The 19,328-nt window shown below is 41.6% G+C and overlaps 2 protein-coding genes across 4 annotated transcripts in view; one reads left to right on the top strand and one right to left on the bottom strand.

Moving 5' to 3' along the window:
- Positions 1-720: 720 nt before the first annotated feature.
- On the top strand, positions 721-5,027 carry isl2a (ISL LIM homeobox 2a). The gene is made up of 6 exons (XM_030427067.1): positions 721-928; positions 1,394-1,583; positions 1,731-1,990; positions 2,364-2,650; positions 3,447-3,614; positions 4,349-5,027. The coding sequence occupies exons 1-6, from the start codon at positions 871-873 to the stop codon at positions 4,463-4,465; spliced, it is 1,080 nt and encodes a 359-aa protein (XP_030282927.1). The 5' UTR covers positions 721-870; the 3' UTR covers positions 4,466-5,027.
- Positions 5,028-6,715: 1,688 nt separating this feature from the next.
- The window catches only part of scaper (S-phase cyclin A-associated protein in the ER), a 64,566-nt gene continuing 51,953 nt past the window's right edge, over positions 6,716-19,328 (bottom strand). For all 3 annotated transcript variants that reach the window (XM_030427063.1, XM_030427064.1, XM_030427065.1), the window contains 5 exons: positions 16,749-16,983; positions 15,163-15,312; positions 8,623-8,814; positions 7,803-7,851; positions 6,716-7,467 (listed from right to left, as the gene is read on the bottom strand). In XM_030427063.1, coding sequence (XP_030282923.1) covers positions 7,373-7,467; positions 7,803-7,851; positions 8,623-8,814; positions 15,163-15,312; positions 16,749-16,983 — 721 coding nt within the window. In that variant the 3' untranslated portion in view covers positions 6,716-7,372. The remainder of the gene's footprint in view (positions 7,468-7,802; positions 7,852-8,622; positions 8,815-15,162; positions 15,313-16,748; positions 16,984-19,328) is intronic.

The following is a 19,328-nucleotide window of genomic DNA, read 5'->3' as shown; positions in this document are numbered from 1 at the left end:
ATACAAATGATATTTAATCATTTATAGAAGTTACAAACTTATAACCAGTAATAATAAACATACTTTTCCTTTCTTTTCTTCTCAATTTTACATTTTCAGTACAGTATTCTGGAGAAAATCCAACTTACAACCAATTAAAAATGTACTTAATCGACAAATAGTTTCAACTGTATTTGTATAAACTGTTGGGCAGCTTAATGTACAACAAAACAATATGAGATCTATATAGGTTTTGTGTGTAAAAATCTTAACTTTAAAGTAGGCTATCTAAAGTTGTCAGATAAATGTAGTAGAGTACATTTTTTTTTTTACATATTGCCCTCCAAGTTAGTGGTTAATAGATGATTTACAAGAAAATATCTCATAATAAAACTATAAAACACAACATCGTATAAATATGAGCTATTGATCAGGATATTTTACAATAAAAAGCCCGATTACGAGCACAAGTATGACGTGTGACAATAAAGGAAATAACAATTTATAGCATCAAAAATCACACCTGATGTCCTTAAAGATAATCGTGCTGAGAGTTAACGGTGTAAATTGCTCTCACTTTGGGAACAGAGATGTGCAGACAAAACACAAAAAATAAAAAAAATAAATAAAACATTCAGTCCAAGGAGCAAAAAGAAAGAAGAAGAAAAAAACCCCAACAGAGAGCAGGGGGGTCCAGGAGGAGATTTGCATGGCACCCTCTCCCCACAGAGGTCCAGGTCTTGCAGACGTCACTGGTCGAGGATCTTTGTTTTCTCTCCACCTCTCTCGGTGGAGGAATACAAGTTTATCATCCAGCCAGGGACGGGACGGTCTCCTCTGCCGCTCCTCTCCTCCGTCTTGTCGGGCTTCGCACCGGGCTCTTTCTCCTGTATGGTGGATATCCTGCTCAATGCTTCTTTCTTGGATGATATGGGGGATCATTCAAAAAGTAAGTTTCGTCCCATTTTCTGCTCCCGTGTTTCCCGTGTTTAGTTCATATTGAAGTCTTGATCGGAGCGTGAGCCTCTTGACATTTTGATAAATCGCGAGTTTTTTTGTTTTTTCGTATGTTTAAAAAAAATCGAAAACTAGATGCTGGAACGAAAATAAAAACGCAACAATACCCGAATAATAGTCTCATTTAAACTTATATTGTTCTGGTGATCGTGCGTTTAAGGGTGACCCATGCTGGTATTTTTAGCTCCTTTGACCTCATTATTTTAATTCAGTATCACTCCTGGAAAGACCGACGTGTTTGTTGTGATACGTGCACCTCCTTTAGGGGGTGAAGGGGGTTTAACAGGGATGTCATGGGGATTACACCAAAAAAAAGAGAGAAAGAAAGAAAGAAAGAAAGAAAGAAAGAGCGCACACGGTGTTTGCATTAATGCATCTCTCCTCCACTCTCACACAGAGAAGTCGGGAATCGCCATGTGTGTGGGCTGTGGAAGTCAGATACACGACCAGTACATCCTGAGAGTCTCCCCGGACCTGGAGTGGCACGCAGCCTGCCTCAAGTGTGCAGAGTGCAGCCAGTATCTGGACGAGACCTGCACTTGCTTCGTCCGGGACGGGAAGACTTACTGTAAAAGAGACTATGCAAGGTAGGAAGCTCGGGGGGGAAAGGAGATGTGCAGGATGCGTTGTTTGGAAAAGATTTTAAAAAAGAGAGGAGGTGAAATAAAATGAAAAAACATGAAACTTGACCCCCCAATTCCGACGCGTCTCCCTGTCCTCTCCATTTTCTCCAGGTTATTTGGCATCAAATGCGCAAAGTGCAACATGGGCTTCTGCAGCAGCGACCTGGTGATGAGAGCCCGGGACAACGTGTATCACATGGAGTGTTTTCGGTGCTCGGTGTGCAGCCGGCACCTCCTGCCCGGGGACGAGTTCTCTCTGCGGGACGACGAGCTGCTGTGTCGGGCCGACCACGGCTTGCTGGTGGAGCGGGCCTCCGCAGGGAGCCCGCTGAGCCCCGGGAACATCCACACCAGACCGCTGCACATCTCAGGTAGGACACACACAAATGTCATCATTATTATTAGCATTATTATTAGCATTTTGCTTGCTGCGTTTTTGTCATATTTTTTAGACTAAGTTAGACTTCAGCTGAACACTGGTTAGGCTATATTTTGTGAGCCTAAAACACACACTGAAATTCCACAACAGTTTGTCTTAAACCTAATGAGTGCTGTGACCTCATCACCTAATAATATTTGGTATTTCTAAAGCCTGATATTTTCACACACTGAAGATACACTGCAAATAAGTGTCTTAAAATGTATTAAAGATGTAAGACTTCATGTAGGGTATGCATTCATTTTAGTGTATTTATCTGCGTTTCTAATCGAACAAGTCAACATTTTTCTTCCCCCCACTTGCAGACGCGGTTTCGGTCCGGCATCCTCCTCATCACCGGAACCACGTCCACAAGCAGTCGGAGAAGACGACCCGGGTCCGGACGGTGCTGAACGAGAAACAGCTCCACACCCTGCGGACCTGCTACAACGCCAACCCGCGACCGGACGCCCTGATGAAGGAGCAGCTGGTGGAGATGACCGGCCTGAGCCCCAGGGTGATCCGCGTCTGGTTTCAGAACAAGCGCTGCAAAGACAAGAAGAGGTCCATCCTGATGAAGCAGATCCAGCAGCAGCAGCACAGCGACAAAACCGTGAGTCTGCTCAGCTGTTCACAGGCTGCTTGCATGGTTAAAACAATGCACTATTACAGGTGTTTACCATGTCACACGTTTAATACGCCTCGGGCTTATTAAAAAGGAAGATTTCGTTATTTATTCATGCAGTATTTTCACAGAAAACGTGTGATTAATTCATTCTGGATGAAACATTATATAGAAAACTCAACGACAGTCTGTGTGAATGATCAGCAAACCAGAAAATGTTCATGTGCATCACCTTTGCTCGATAGGAAAAAGAAAAACACGAGTAACTGGTAATAATGCAGGAGAAATGTTTGACATGTAAAGGACTGGTAACATTACATAAAAAAAAAAATAAACAAATGAAAAAATAATTTTCTGATTACGATTTTGAGTAAAAAGACAAAAGAAAAAATAAGAAAGAAACGAAAATGTGTCGTTACGGAACTGTAATATAAAACGTTCAGCTCTGTGCTTTTCATTTTAAATGCACAGGTATTTTTATAAATTGGAAAATTATTCCTAATAGAATTATTCAATTTAATTATTTGGAGCTTAAATGTAATAACCCAGCTGCTGCATAATTAGATTTTAGGCTGTTTTTGAGGCTCATGTAAATTCATAGCGCATTCTCACAGATTACTTCTACATGACTTTCCTGCATTTCTTTGTCTTCCTGTGCGCAAAAATTGGCTTTTAGTTTCCTCATAATGCCAAAAAAACCCAAAAAACGTCTTGCATTCATTTGGATGAACATCAGAATATTTATCCTGGCTAATGTTTGAAGTGTTTTTCGCTCCTCCTGCAGAATCTGCAGGGCCTGACGGGCACAGCTCTGGTGGCAGGCAGTCCCATCCGACACGAGAACACCGTGCAGGGGAATCCCGTGGAGGTGCAGACCTACCAGCCACCGTGGAAAACCCTCAGCGACTTCGCCCTGCAGAGCGACCTGGACCAGCCCGCCTTCCAACAACTGGTAGGATAACATTAAATTCATTATTCCCCCCCCCAAAAAATGTATTATAGGCTGTTGGAAATTATACAAAGGAGCGGCATTCATTCACAGAGGGACAAAGAGAAGGAAATGAAACATGTGCTGAGCGTTATTTTTGATAAAAGACACGGATTAAATTTAAGGGTGATGATGAGCTTCATTCAGTTTAAGATAAAAAAAAAAACACCCCACTTGAATCTATCCAGAAAAGATGACATAAATGAGAAAAAGAAAAAAAAAGGCCCTGGCTCAAATGATAGTGACGCTTCTCATTTTCAAAAGGTTCAAGTGCGAACAAGCTGTTTGTTGTGCCAAACTGTTTCACAACCGCGCGTAAAAGAAGGCCCCCACGTGGAGTCACTGGATATGCTGACGCAGCTCTCGTGAGATTTACAAGACTGATACATTTGTCATGTGTTTTTAATAGATAGGGCCTAAAAAGAAGACACTTGTAATCATTTCCACATCCACCCGGAGCCCCTCGCAGCGGTGCAAGCCTTTGCTCCGAGGGCACAGTCACATGATGACATCTTTAACAGGGTGGTTTCCTCAGAGGGCTGCGCAGCAAACCAGCTCCTTAAAAAAAAAAATAACAAAACAAAACAAAATAAAAAAAACATGGATGAATTATCAGTAATCAAACACAGATAAATAATCAACTTTTAAGTAAATCCTTATGATCCAGACTCCTCTCCTGTGTGTGTGTGTCCTGACAGGTGTCTTTCTCTGAGTCGGGCTCTCTGGGTAACTCCTCGGGCAGTGATGTGACCTCCCTGTCGTCGCAGTTACCGGACACACCGAACAGCATGGTGCCGAGTCCAATCGACACGTGAGGGGGGCCTGGAGGTCAGCTTTTGCTGGGAGCACCGGGGGGGCGTGCAGAGACCTGAGCGACGTTTAAAAATGAAGAAACACACCAACACACCGGATGGATTATGCACGAGGATACATTCAAGGTGTCGACTGGAAGGGATTGGACATCTGACTCCCCCCCCCCCCCCCCTCGCATTTTTGGCATTTCAGCTCGCTGTTTTGCTCAAGAACACTCCGGCAGGACACACAAGTTGTTGATGGACCTCTGACCGTGGTGCCAATGGCCTGACCTGGCCATGATAACTCGGTGAATATGGGGATACGAGCGTCCTGAACGTTAACGCTTTTACAGTATGTTTATCAGGGAAAAAAACCACCCCACAAATACGAACTGTGTAGATGTGCATGATTTGTAAGTTTCAATATCGACTCTTGTAAAAAAAAAAAAAAAAAAAAAGAAATGAATGAAACTGAGGGGGGAGGCGCATTGTTGGCGTTTTTCTCCCGCAAATAAGTTATTATTATTTATTACTATGAGGACAGACATAGCCGATCTTATCAATAAAACATAGTTCTAACTGATTACAGCATGTTCAATTTGTTCAGTAAAAACCTTCGGAGGATTTTTTAAAAATAGCTTTCAGAGAAATAAATCAGTTTTGAGTTGACATGGAAACACATCTGCTGCTCATGATGCTCGACACCGAGGAGGACAAATTCAGTAAAAACTTATATGAATTTATAAATATTGTCCGTAGGTTGAAATATCCAGGTATTGAATATCCAGGTGTTACACATGTATAGTCGCCCTGATTTGTGGGTGCCATTCTCTCTCACTAAGCTGCACCTTCACTTCACAAAAACCCTGAGGTGGTATCCTGGAAACCCTTTGCTAACATTCAGGCCAGCTCACTTTCTGAGCCCAGTGGATCAGTAACTGATGTCTGACCAGCCATACTATTATCCATTTATCCACACGTCACAGGACACTGAATCAAACACAATAAGCAAATAATGGCCTCCAAATAACCTGGGCACATATTTAGCTTATTCTACTTTATTGTTGTGCTTCCCTTCGCTGATAAAACGATCAAAAACGATCGTATTTAGACATATGTCATGGTGCCATACCGACCTGAGGCCCATGGTAACAAGTCTAGACAGAGGACAGGCAGCGGCGGCCGCTTATCTTCCTCTGGCATCACCTGCAGAGGACACACTGAATGGACCCAAAACAAAGCGCGCAGCCGCGCAGCGCTGAGGGGACTGCCGGCCAGCCTGCGGACGCATCCTGGCGTGTCTCGAGTTTATTTTCATTCCAGTAGGAATCCTGGACGGCAAATAGCCGCTGGACAAGGGAGCACGCAGGTCAAGCCGGGACTGACACACTACACCTCAACAATTTGTTAGGGGAGGATCGGCTTTAAGCAGCCGAGGGAAACAGGAGTGTCGCTGAAATTAAAAATCCTGTTCGGGCTTAGAGACGCGCTGATATACCTGCCTAGTGTTTAAACTGCGTGACAGAGGACAACAGCAGCATCAGTTCATTTAAGAACATGTGAACTAGAACGATACTGGCAGGGTTAATATATAATAAGAACACAAAATATTAGTTGTTTTTAGTGATTTTTCGTCAAATCTGACACAGAACTCTGAAATTAAAAAGCTGCAAAATCCTCAACATCAATACTAGTCAATATGAAATTTGGACAAGCTGGATTAAATGCTTTTGTTGAACATTATGGAAAATGCAAAGGGTGGGTTAGTACATTTTTTTGTTTGTTTATTTTCTAAAAAAATAAAAAAAATAAAATGTATTTAGCCAAAATATGCAGATTTATGCAAAACTAGTGGTCAGGCAGCATCTGCAATGTCCAAGTCTATCATTATATTATGAGTATACACTTATCAATAACCTTCCAATAATCAATACAGGGCAGGCACAGATAAATATGGCTTCCTTGAGGCAGCTAAACACACATTCAAAAGTTCTTTAAAATATCAATATTTCTACCCGGTTTGTGAGAATTGCTTGCTATATATTGGTTCTCTGAGATACAACAGTGCAGTTTGTTTTCTACCAACTGCATTTCTCTATCAAATGAGACCGAATTAGGGCATTTCATAACCAAAGTTCAAAAATGTCAAAGTGACAGAATGACTCATTGCAGAATCAAGCAACAGCAGCATGATATATTATTATTATTAATAATACATGCTCAATATATTAACTTTGTACATTCGACACAGAACAAAACTGAAGACAACAATACGTAACCATCAGTATTTTATTCTTGATGATAAATGTTACTCAATAATAATAACAAGTCAATAAATTATATTAATTTGTAAGTGAGAGGAAAGAAAAAGAATGTGAACTTGAAAAATATAAACTCTTAACACATATTTGCAATCAAGGCAGGTCAGTAACTTGTGACTGGCTTTATGTAGACTAAAGTAAAACATTCATTCACATTCAAAAAATGAGAAATAAATTAACAGTATAGATGAAAATGTTTGGCAACATATAAATTACAGTATAAGTAAATATGTCAGGTTTAGATCATCACTTTGTATCCATTTTCTATCTACAACAGAAACAAGGAGAGGAACAAACGGCTTGTTTAGACATTAAATGGAATAGTTGTGCGTGTGTTCTAGCTACAATGTACAAACAAGAGATTTTTGTGCAAATTCCTCATAAATATCATCCGATTTCTTCTGAAATCCAAACAGATGAACAGACACAGTATAAGGCTTTGAAAAATTTCACAAAGTTTGAAGAGCGTTTTTTTTTTTTTTTTTTTTACTTGTGTGCAGTAAAGTCTGGGGGAAAAAAAGAGAACAATCCAGAAACAATTCCACATATCAGTCTCTTTTGTTGTGTTTATACTGCGCTCATCCACTGAGGACAGTGAGCGACTACATCACTCTTCCTGCTTCTTTAGAAAAAACTGCAGCGCTGAATCCCACTGATCTCTTGGAAAGCGATTGAACTCGCAGTAATCCAGCAGCTGGGAAACTTTGCACAAACAGAGAAGAACATCTAGATTAGACAGGGTGTCAAACAGACATCCTTTATCATTTGAAAAAATAAAAAATAAAAATAAAAAAAGGGGCCAACATTTGAGTTTCACCTAAACAAGCGCAACACGTACAGAAATAAATTCTCCACAACGAAACAATGTTTACGTCTCAATACTTAATCAATTAAAACATTTTTCCTGGAATGAGTTGGAGAACCTTCATGGCAAAAATAGGTGTTTCTACATGAGGGAACACCTTTTTTAAATATAATTAAATATATTAATATGATCCATCCAATTTTCTTGTTATGCTTTTATCAGCATTACTCACCTCCTTGCTTTGTTTTGTTGTCAGACTCCTTCTCATTTGCAGCACAGTCCTAAGGGAAAATTATAAGAAGCATTAATACCTACGATAACAGTATGCTGATGATACTAGTAATGCTGTGTGTGTGTGTACAATTACATAAGCCCCATCTAAAATTAATTCCAGCAACTCAACAAAAAATACAAGTCAACATTTAAAGCTGCTACAACAACAGCATGAAATGTCCTAATCAAATTTAAAGTTTATAGTAACGGGTGATAAGGAACCGTCCAGGATCAAACTGTTTTACTCTGAGGAATGTTCCTGAGGTTAACTCAACAATGAGGGCAGCGGGGCAAGACACCATGCATTATTGCTTTGTTTGAAAGAAACGACAATAGCTTGTCTCCCTGTGAATGGGAGTTAATCGGTGTCTAAACAGTGGTGGTTGCAGAGTGGTGAGGGGCGGGTCGTCAGGAGGAAGATGAAGGAGACAAGCTGTTTACTGGGAGTTGAACCAGTGGCAGGTAAATCCACTGTGAAGGAAGCCATTTATCTTTGTAAAAGCCTTCCTGTTACAGATTCACCGGGGCCCAGAGGAGCAATTGTTAATCGGCAGAGGCAGAGGAAGAGGTCGTGTTTGGATGCTTTATCTAGAGGCATGACACTCTGAAGGCCTGAGAGGTGTTTTGGACTATTTGTATGCTTTTCAGAGTCAAACCTCTTCAACCTCTGTTCAGCTTGAATATTTTAAACCACTGACTTGTTCAGCTGTGATACATTCATGTGTAAGTTAACAATTTATTTATGTGAATACATGTACTGCATGCGTTCCCGTGTTTACCTGAATGAACGTGGCCAGCAGCACACAGCTCATCTCCTGCTGCAGGATGACCTTGTTTTGGGGGTTGTTGTAGCAGGCCGAGATGAGGGAGGGGAAGAGCACTCTGATGAGGCGCGGGTGGCTGAAGTACTGGAAGGGCAGCTGACACAGTTTCTGCAGGACGCTGGGCTGGCGGCCAGACTGCACTATCACCTGGAACACACACACACACAGGGAGCGGGGCCAGTCAGTCACTAAGCCAGTCAGTGGCAATGTGGGCTGTAAATCACCGCCCTGCGCTCCTCCCACATGTAAATCTGCCACTAAAACAACACGCAAACAGCCATTAGGAGGAGACCTGTGGGGCACAGCCTCCCACCATGCAATTATGGGCTATAAAACACAATGATGGGATGTTTTGTTCTTCCTTTGTACCAACGGTAATAGCAGAGCTGCTGTAACATAAGAAGGAAATCTGACCTGATATCATCATCAGTGGTTGGAACTTCACTTTTTTGTGTTAAGCAACACTTAAGTACAGAATTAGTGTGAGTGTTTGTTACTGCCCTGCAGGAGTGTAGCTCAGGTTGAGAGGGCATTCATAGTGCAACCGGGAGACGAAAAGGTGGGGTGGCGGGTGAAAGGCTCAACCGACACTGTGGCCACCCCCACTTTAAGAAATGAGCAATAACATTAATGGTATTTTCACCCGGCCGACATCCTGCTCTCCATCACAGCCCGTCAATCATACTCCATCACATCCGGGCCACCAGTATTACAACCAAATCACTCCCAGCCTCATTTGATTAGAAAGGGGGACTGCTTTTAAGGGAGGGGGTCCACGGCCTAATGCTCTGGTCATCTCCCCTGAGCCTGGGAAGAACCATCAGCACCCCTCTGAGAGCCATGGGGTCAGCATGCTAAATCCTGGCTGCACTGCTTTATAGGACCAGACTTCGGGACCGGAGGCTCAATGCCAATGGAAACCAGAAGGGCGAGGTGAGGTCCTCGAGTCACGGCGACATAAATTCACGAGATTTACAAGATTTTAAAAATACACTCTCTAATACTCTGCCATTGGCTGCTCCTTTGATAATGCACTCCAAGTTTGAGCAGCAGGATAAACAAAGTGATAATTCACCGCTTTTATCAGTTCAAGGTGAAGCTTCTCAGAGCTGCTCTCTATAGCGGCGTTCAAAAAAAGGGACACAAAACAGTGCCACTTCCTTCCATTATTTGTTTAAAGGAACTATGTGGACAGGTCAAACTACCTGACTTCTTATACATGACACATATTTAAAAATGTGAAGAGCAGCGAATTTGTCAACTTGAAACGTAAGTGCTAATTTTTGAAGCCAAGACACATCATTCCTGCTTGGATGTGTTTTTACTGAAATAAAGAATAGTCTCTAAAACATTTCAAGTATGTGAACGTAACAGTGGAAGAACAAAATCCCCAAAGATTCACCAACTCAATAAGTGTTTTTCAGAAAGGAATGTGGGACTTGTTGGACGATTTCATTCGCCGAAGGAAAGGAAGAAAAAAAAAAAAAAAAAAAAAGGGCAAGCTCTGGTTGTTTTCAAAAGTAGAGCTGCTTATTTTCAGCGCATGTAGTTTTAGCATTTTCGTGCTACTTTCCACTAAATCCAACGTCATTTTATCTTCTGTTGCAACATTGCCCAAAGACAAACTGGTAATGGAGGTAATAAATTTATACAGCAGAACTCATTAGGCAGCAAAAACCATGATTCTGCAAAAAAGCTAAAGAATCTATTCGTTTTCGCATTTTAATCCAGAACATTTACGATGTAGGCATCATAATTTAACACCAGAGCAAGTGTTGGATGTTTGAGCTGGGGCTCTGAGAAGATCCAACCCACAAATCAACCAGCCATCTCATAATCCTCCACTGCGCACAGTTCCATCTTCAGCTGCCTAAACAAATTGTCCCCCTTCAAGTGCCTGACACAGGGAGACATAAAACAAAGCCTGGTGGCAGCAAGAGTCTGGAGGTAAGAAAAGAAGCAGACTCCCCTGCCAACTTTCCACGCCTCTACCAGGTGAGGAGCAACACCAGAGCCCGAGATGGTTTCCAACTTGAGATTATGTCGCAGCAGCTCAGCTGAAGTATCTGCAGCTCAAAGCCTGACACTATAAAACTAACAACAAGCATCTGAACCAATGCATCTGGCCCCGCATATAACGCAGACCCTGTAAAAAAAAAAAAAAAAACTCAAGTGCCTTGGCTGCTCTGTTCTTTCTTAAGTTCAGAGACCTGGCATTTTCAAACAGTGCCGGGTTTATGATGCTTCCATGACATAACTTCCTCACTGTCCACAAGCGACAACAAAGAATGTGTAAAGTTAATGTACTGAAACGCAAACAAATTCCCGGGAAAACCCAGTGCTGAGGCGGAAATCAGAGTTACGGCAGATTTAAGAACAGAGGAGAAAGAAGAGACTGTCATCATCCAGCCGTGGAGAAACACAAACATCTCATGTAGAATAGTTCAGCTTGTACTGAGATTCTTACATATTGTACCTTTTACTTTTTTTAACACACAAATACAATCATAAATGTTGATGTCACACAGATGTCAATCTTGAGAGTGTGGAGGAGTTAGAGCTGGGTTATATGGCAACTTAAATTAATGTTGCAGTATTTTTAGTCTATATCGTAAAACACAACATGCATCTATATATTTTGAAGTCTTCTAAAAAGTACTTCATAAATGCTAGGACCGGCTGGCCAAGTCAGTCATCACAATATTTTTGATCAAATGCCTTGATATTGTGACAATATTGTATGGGCTGACTTACTGGTACTTTCGCAACACAATGAGATTTTTGATAAACAATAATAATCAACTCAGATATAATGACAACGTGGGTAAAGGCCAGTATTAGAACAAAAAGATCTGTCTTTTAAATTCAGAAAATTGCATCACTTGAGTGTAATGCAGCCTTTAAAACTAGGATAAGAAAACACTTGCGTCATATCACCATATCACAATATCCACATCTAAGATGGTGTACAGTCTCATATCACAAGAACGATATGATATTGATGAATTGCCCAGCAAGGAATCTCCATTTGTCTTGGTGCCTAGACAGACTGAACACCTCGGGAGGAACCAGCATCAGTGGAAGGCCATATATCTGACACTCGAATCCACAAAATAAACCAGATCCATCCGAGTGGAACTGTTTCACTGATAAGACGAGCAGCACTGCAGACACCACAAAGCAAAGTTAGTCAAAGAACCAGTTTAGTGCTTCTTTACAACATTTACAAAAGGCTTATTGAGATGAGCACAGGACGCCCTGTAAATTACCTCTGGACAATTAGATGGTAGGGACGCAGACATTGACATCCACACTCCAACTTGACTTTTAAGGCAGTTGTCAGTCGTTTTAAAATCCCGTAAAAAACCTGTTGTTTACACAATAAAGCTTAATAACTCTTTATTTATCTCTCTGAGCTGACGCTGTCATTCCATCCCAGATCCTACTCACTGATAATTCTGCTCTGAAACTAACCTGACGACAGCGTTACAGACAAATGGAAACTCCTCACTGAAAGGTTTGCGGGGATAAAAGTGTCCTCAGCTTCACTTAAAGTCAGTTGGACCTGCGTTCACCCTTGAAGCGGAGTGTAAATCATCTACCGAGTTAACAATAAGGCCCTCTCCTGCCAGTCAGTGGAGAGTGTGTCTGTCTGCCTTTTTCTCTGCCTCTGTTTACACTGCTGGGTGATACAGAGTGTGCATTCCCCGGTGCTGGCTCCCCGTGGTCTGCACGAGCTGCACTTACCCTGCAGGCAGCGGAGGGCCCTGGTTGTCTTGGCAGTAATGGACTGCTGAAGGAGGCGTTTCAACATCAGGTTAACAGGAATTACAAGCCTAAAGCTCGGCCTGGGCCTGCAGGGCGGAGGAAACGCCCTCGTGGAGAATGGGAAGAAGAGGAATGACCCCACAGATAAGGCTGAGCTCTGGAGATGTGTGTGGGATGTTTCAGTGTAAGAAACCATCTATACAGCTCATGTGATGCAGAAAACAGTTTAGGAAATACAAGCACAGAGCAGTCAGGTACTCTCAGGAGCCAGCGCGGGGAAATCGATCCCAATACATTTATGAAAACATCCATACGCTACCTGAAACTGCTTCTCTGTGTGTATGTGTTATGGGGGAAAAAGCATTTGTGTGTGGAGCTCGCTCTTCTCTGTGTGCGTGTGGCCTTTTTCCAAAGTTTTCTTAAGATTTCCACACTCTCAAATCGCATGCGTCTCTCAAAAGCGAGCAGGAATCAGGTGGGTTAACATGTCAACAGTTTACAATTACAGTCGTGGCAGCTCAAAGATTCAACAGATCATCACTGTGGATGATTCACAAATGAATCACTGTATTTAAACACGAGGAGATTATCAGCACACATCTCTTCAGGGAAAGAGGAAGTACAATTGTCAGTTACAAAATAGGCGTAATTTGTTCTGCTTTTTAAAATTTTTGTCAAATAGGTCTCCACGGACGCACACGACAGACAATGAAACATATGGCTACACGGCTCACTGGCCCGCATGAGCAGTAGCGCACTTGAAAAACACACAAGCCTACATATGTCACTCTCCCAATGGCTTTTTGTGTGACAAGGTGAATTATTCATGCCCCCAGAGCAGAGGGAATACATCACTACGTATAGTGCTGCTTCAAAGTTCTGCTTTTTATGAGCAGCCTTATTTCTAGAGCATACATATAAACAAAAGCTGGTGTGCCGACAGTGAATCAGCAGTCTCGGCGACCGCACAGGCCCTGGGTCGGGCCGCTTTTGTGTCCTGCCAATGCTTACATTAGCTTGAGAAAAGCTCAAGCTGCTCTAAATATTCTCCTCAACGCCATCCATCTTAGTGCGGAACTGAATGGACGCATTCCAGGAACTGGACCACTGGCAAAGATCAACTCTGTGCGGAGGTTGTGTGGGATTTTGTTTCCCGACAACCCCAAAAAAAAAATATAACCAGAAAGAAAGGTAAGAAGATCCAGTTGCTTTTTACTTTCTTGTTGGCAGAACCAGGCTGTGCAAAGGTTTTGCAAATCAACAACATGCATAAAAACAAATGCAGTCAGGCATGGCTGCTCTGGTAACGTTGCTGAGGGTGTGCAACGAAGAAGAATCTGTCACCCACTTAATTTAATCATCAGCCCTCATTCAATTATTCAATATAATATGCAAATTGGATCTACAATGACCAACAAATGCTAATTCTGTACATAAGAATAATTAAAGTGGATAGAAGCTGAGAGGACAGGAAGATCCTTTAATTAGAACAAAAAAAAATCTGCTAAATTAGAATTAGTAATCGGCCTATAAATCGTGGTGAAGGGGGTCGACTGTGACCGTGCCAACATAAATGACACATCAGAGGTCTGAGACTGAAGCTGTGGCTGCTGCCTGTGTGGGTCAGGCTTAATACAATCAAAGCCCAGCCAACTGTAGCATGGCTAATCAGAGGCCCGGTAGACGGGCCACGCATGACAGCCAATTACACAGCAGCCAGGTCTGCTCCATCACATCCTGCTCACTTCCACAGAGCCCCCTAAGTAGCAGTAAGAGCGAGGCCAGCACGCTGCTCTGCTTTAACAGGAGGGAACAATAGGTCACTCTGTAGGACAATAGACGACACACAGAGCAAAAGCAGGAAGGTGCCAAGGCATGAATCTTTAAACAGGTGCTTTTTGTTACGATTACAAAACTACACCCTTTTTCTGACGAATAATACATGAACAGAACAAAAGTAAGATGATATTTCCAGGCTCGTCTAACTCAGCTGACACAAAGCTGAAACAGTTAAATAATTTTAGTCATTATTCAAGGGAAAAGTCCAAAAATTCTGTAATTCCAGCATCTCATATTATGAGGATTGGATGCTCGTCTTTCTACATATGATAGTAAACAGAATATTTTGGGGGTTTTGACTGTCAGATGTTTGTAGAAATCGGTTTGACTTTAGGGGAATTAAAATGGAAATGTTCCTTTGTCACAAACATATCTTAGACAAAATGTTAGAAAACAGCAGTCAAGTCAAAACAAAAAGATTTGTTACAGTTCCTTTGGATATGCAATTCTTTTATTTATATGTGAGAATTTTTTCTTTCTTCTTTTTAAATTGTTGGCCTGATAAAACAACAATCACCACTATTAGTAATTTTTCAGAACCTTCTATATTTTACATACTGATGACTTAAACAATTAAATGACAAAATTGACCAACAACAACAATAAAAATAATAAATAACAATAATTATTATTATTAATATTATTAATAATAATAATAATAATAATAATAATAATAATAATAATAATAATAATAATATTAATATTAATATTAATATTAATAATAATAATAATAATATTAATATTAATAATATTAATATTAATAATAATAATAATAATAATAATAATAATAATAATAATAACAACTGTATCCATATGTTTACAGTAGTTTGGCTTTGTTAAAGTGAATTTCCATTGCTCTGCAGTCAGTGCAGGTTTATGCTGGTTTACCTGGTTGTCAGGGTGGTTAACAGTAAAGTATCCCACGCAGATGATGACTTCGTGCAGCAGCTCTTCGGATGAATGCTGTGTACAGTACCAGAGCAGGGAGCTGACGATGTGTCGGAAAGCTAGAGACAGGCCCTCAGCTCCTAAAACAGTCTGACAGGTAACAGACAAAACATGTTAGCATGTTTTACAGTAAATTAAGCATAAATTGTCTATGATTGTGATTACAAAGAGCTGAATACACCAACAAGACAAAGTAATAAAAGATAATACGTTTTGCTGGCAGGAAAATACACGGTGCGAGAGTATAAGCAACTTAAGCGGGGTCCCACCATAAAACACCCCAATCCCGCTCTGAAATGAGATGCTAGAAGCGGCTCACAGACAGTATTTGTTAAACATGTCAGTGTGACCGAGCACCGTAAGATCATCACTATTCCTCTACACGTTTGGATGTTACAATACTAACACACCCAAACACGTAATACCTGAGATGCTAAAGGCTGTTTTCAGGCCTCATAATTTATGCATGCAGGCAACATAGTAATCTCACAGACGCAGAAGCGGCAGACAAACGGAACAAAAGCAATTCAAAAACATTTAGATCTTCCAAACACAAACCAGAAAACACAAACCAGAAAACCACAATGCAAGGCGGAAAAAGGGCATTTCTGGTTTGGATGTGAACTTCTTTTTAAACATTTATTTTGGAGAATCATTGCATCATCTGCTGCCAAAATGCAACCGATGCCAGCCAATTATTTATACTGCATTGAACCCTTTTGAAAATCCCTCTGTAAACATATTATTGGGAGCTGATGCTGCAGCAGAGTGAGTTAACGGCCTCAATTCTGATCATCCACCGCAACTCATATTAGCTGGTGCTGTGAGTTAATGTGAAACACAAGGTGATTACAACGTCCCGGCCAGAAAAAGAAACATTATTTAAAATGTTCATAAAACTCCGGCAGTGAAACGCTTTCATTTCCAGCTGTTTTGAGTTGCCAGAACGTGGCAGGTCAGTGAGAGGAAGCCGCTTCAAAGTAATTACCACAAGACATTAAAATAATTAACAGCGTTCTCGCTCGCTCTCCTGCCTCTCCGTCTATGCGGTGACTTAGCACCGTGAAGCTGTCGCCCTCTCCTCCTCGGGGTTGGTAATGTACGGCCCCTGCATACAGTGCTAATCACTCGTGCTCCATCCTAACTGCTGACCCAGCGGGCTCTAGTCAACCCTGACATCTGACCTGGGGTCAAAGGGCACCTGTGTTTATGTCCACAGGTCAGCTTTGTCCTGAGGAGAGTAACTCCTCTTCTAATGGCTTCTAACAAAGGAACCAGCATCAATCTGATCCTGTACACAGATTTAATAGATCCAGAGAGGATAATTCAAATTTTTTTTGTGATTGCTCTTTCTACTGCTTGGACAAATACCATTTAGTTAATGCTCAAACAAACATCAGATACAGAGCAATAATGAAAAAAAATTCTAATCTGTCACTGATAACAAAATCAGCTACAGGTTAAAGGGATGTTTTGTAAAAAATGTAAACAGAAAACAGAAAATGTCCTGGATTTATCATGAATACCTGGAAGGCAGATAGGTCGAGCAGGGCAAAACTGTTGAGGAAGCGGATCCCTTGCAAAGCCACCTGGATGACCCCGGGGCCGTAGGGCTCCTGACTCCGGGAGGCCGACTCTGGCGCAAAACTGTGAAGCAGGATGCAATACAGGGTGTGCACCACTCCCACCAGGTCTGTGGACTGCAGCAGGGCCGTCAATCCAGTCGGGTCCTGGCGTTTATTGTCAAATATACTGGGAGCACTGGGGAGGAAGAGAAGGGAAGTGTGTGGTCAGAAAAACAATGAAGACATATGATTCAAGTAAATACAACATGGATAAATGTCTTTATTTTGGGCTTTTCTGCTGCTGGTGTCATGCAAAAGGAAAAAGAAACTCAAAGTCAGATTGTTGTCTCACTGTGACATCCCAAGACCAAGGCCGCAAAAAAACCCCCCCAAAAAAAAAAAACAGTCCAGACCTTAGCGACATCTAGATTTACTCACCAGACAAGGACTAAGAGATGACTTTCCCTTAAAATAACAGATCTAAGCCTGTTAGTGCTGCCTTATTACCTGACTTTAAATGCAGCGAGTGGAGGGGCACCAAGTTAAAAATGTGTTTCATATTGACATGTTAGGTCAAAGCTACTCTTAAGTTCATCTTCAGATCTTCAAGTGCTTCTGATCATTAGCGGAATAACAATTTTTCATTCTTTGCATTTGGAGGCGCTTCCATTCACTTTTTGACTTCACTCGTATGACTCACTGACAGTCAGTTTTGGTTGCAGATGAAGAGCGGGACCTTTGAGACTGAAGATCGGCTCTTCCGTTCCCACTCAAGCTACAGTAAACATAGCGATGCCATGACGTGAAGCCCATGGCAGTGTCTACAAGTTGGCGGATTTTGTTGAGCTGCCTGACAAAGTGCTGAGTGCTCCGGCACAGTTAATCAAGGCCTGCCCGAGAGGATTCAAGGTGATATGTTTGTTTGGCTCCAACAAGATGCCACCCTGTTGGTTAGAGGCATTGGTAATATCACCCTTTAACAGTAAAGCCGGGGATAATGCCAGTTGGAAAGAGGAGGCCTGACAAGATGGCAAAAAAAGCTCCATTTAGTGAGCCACAGATCTGACCAACCCTTTTCACATTAGTGCTGGAGATTTACACATTTTCACGGTTCCAGTGTTTTAAAATTGTCATGCCAGGAATTTCAAAGGAAAGACATTTAGGTGGAGGACCGAATAGCAAAAAATGAACATTTACAGATTTTTTAACACAACAGGGTGGCCTGGACTGCACAATCAGCATTACTGCAATTTATGCAATAATGTTATCCAGTCTTTTTTAGTTGCATTGCATACTTAAGACTCCAGTGAAAACCCTCATCTAGTGTGGACAGACGATTTAAGACTACTGCAGCAGCCCCAGCTATGATTTGCAGCCATGTAGAAAGGAGGGTGTGCGACCTCTGGATGGAACCTACAGTGCATGCTGATACTTGATGTTAGCCAACAGGCTCTGCGTGAAATATGCTGCTAGGCAAGAGCACAGCCTCCTAATGCCGTTATAATCCCCTGACACAGCAACTGGCATGGCCAAAATATTCTACAGGCCCACTGAGCATTCTCGTATATGACACACCAAGAATCTTGGCAGAACTGAGCTCGCTGGCTCCTGTATCGATCATAACACTGGTCTCATTAAACCTGTAAAGTCTGACGCTATGTTTTCTCACAGATACTTTGTGACAAAAAGTCTTCGACTATGCTGGTGTGAAGCAGCTGGTTGTTGTCACTGCAGCACCTTGCAGCTGGCAAGGTGGTGCCACACTTATACAAAATGACAAGATCTTGGATTAAGGTACTGCCAAGAGGCGGGGTTGTCTTTGAAAACAATTTAATTAGCTCGATTGCTACCTTGACTGAGCTTTTTCCTAGGGATGCCTGATTATAAGAAATTTGTATAATTATTCCAATAATTAAATCATAGCTGATAAATAGAGACAATATTACCAAGCCTAATGGCTTTCGTTGACTAGTCTATGATATGCCTTTTGTCTTTGTGTTTTATCTGCAGACGAAGCAGCCATATGCTTTTGGTTCTCTAAAAGCATTTATAATTTAGAGATCATTCAATACATTGACAATTCTTTCATCATTCCTTTATAATAGTAAAGTTAGATTTTGTAACATCAGATCTATGGAATATCAAATCATCCATCTATGTTTCTTACCCTCAGTTGTGCATACACTATTGGTTATGAACAACACAAACATTTAAAACAGTCAGATCTCAGTATCAGGCTTGAGAAGCTATACTTATCGGTTATAGGTATTAGCTGAAAGAAATCCATATCGCGATTTCTCCAGTTCAAATGTGATTGTAATGTCTGACATCAAAGCATTTCTGCGCCGGCTACCTTTGTCAGCATTTCTTTGCCTTTTAAGTGAGGAATTGTGGTAGTGATGTCCCTTGGTGTGACTGTGTGCTTAGCCTCTGTCAGCGGCGCCACTGAACCTCTTTGAGTGGAGGTCACTGTAGCACACGTGGGTGGGCTCCCCCCACGCTGCAGGCAAAGGTTTATGGTGAGTGACAGAGCGCTGGGTC

The sequence above is a fragment of the Sparus aurata genome, chromosome 8 (genome assembly GCF_900880675.1).
Source record: "Sparus aurata chromosome 8, fSpaAur1.1, whole genome shotgun sequence".
In the NCBI taxonomy this organism is placed as follows: domain Eukaryota; kingdom Metazoa; phylum Chordata; class Actinopteri; order Spariformes; family Sparidae; genus Sparus; species Sparus aurata.
This window is presented reverse-complemented; position numbering and strand designations above follow the sequence as displayed.

Excerpts from the sequence above, each read along its gene's own strand:
- isl2a (XM_030427067.1), top strand. The coding sequence starts at position 871 with ATGGTGGATATCCTGCTCAATGCTTCTTTCTTGGATGATATGGGGGAT. Across the intron at positions 1,584-1,730 it reads TGTAAAAGAGACTATGCAAG|GTTATTTGGCATCAAATGCG; the intron begins GTAGGAAGCTCG and ends CATTTTCTCCAG. Across the intron at positions 3,615-4,348 it reads AGCCCGCCTTCCAACAACTG|GTGTCTTTCTCTGAGTCGGG; the intron begins GTAGGATAACAT and ends GTGTCCTGACAG.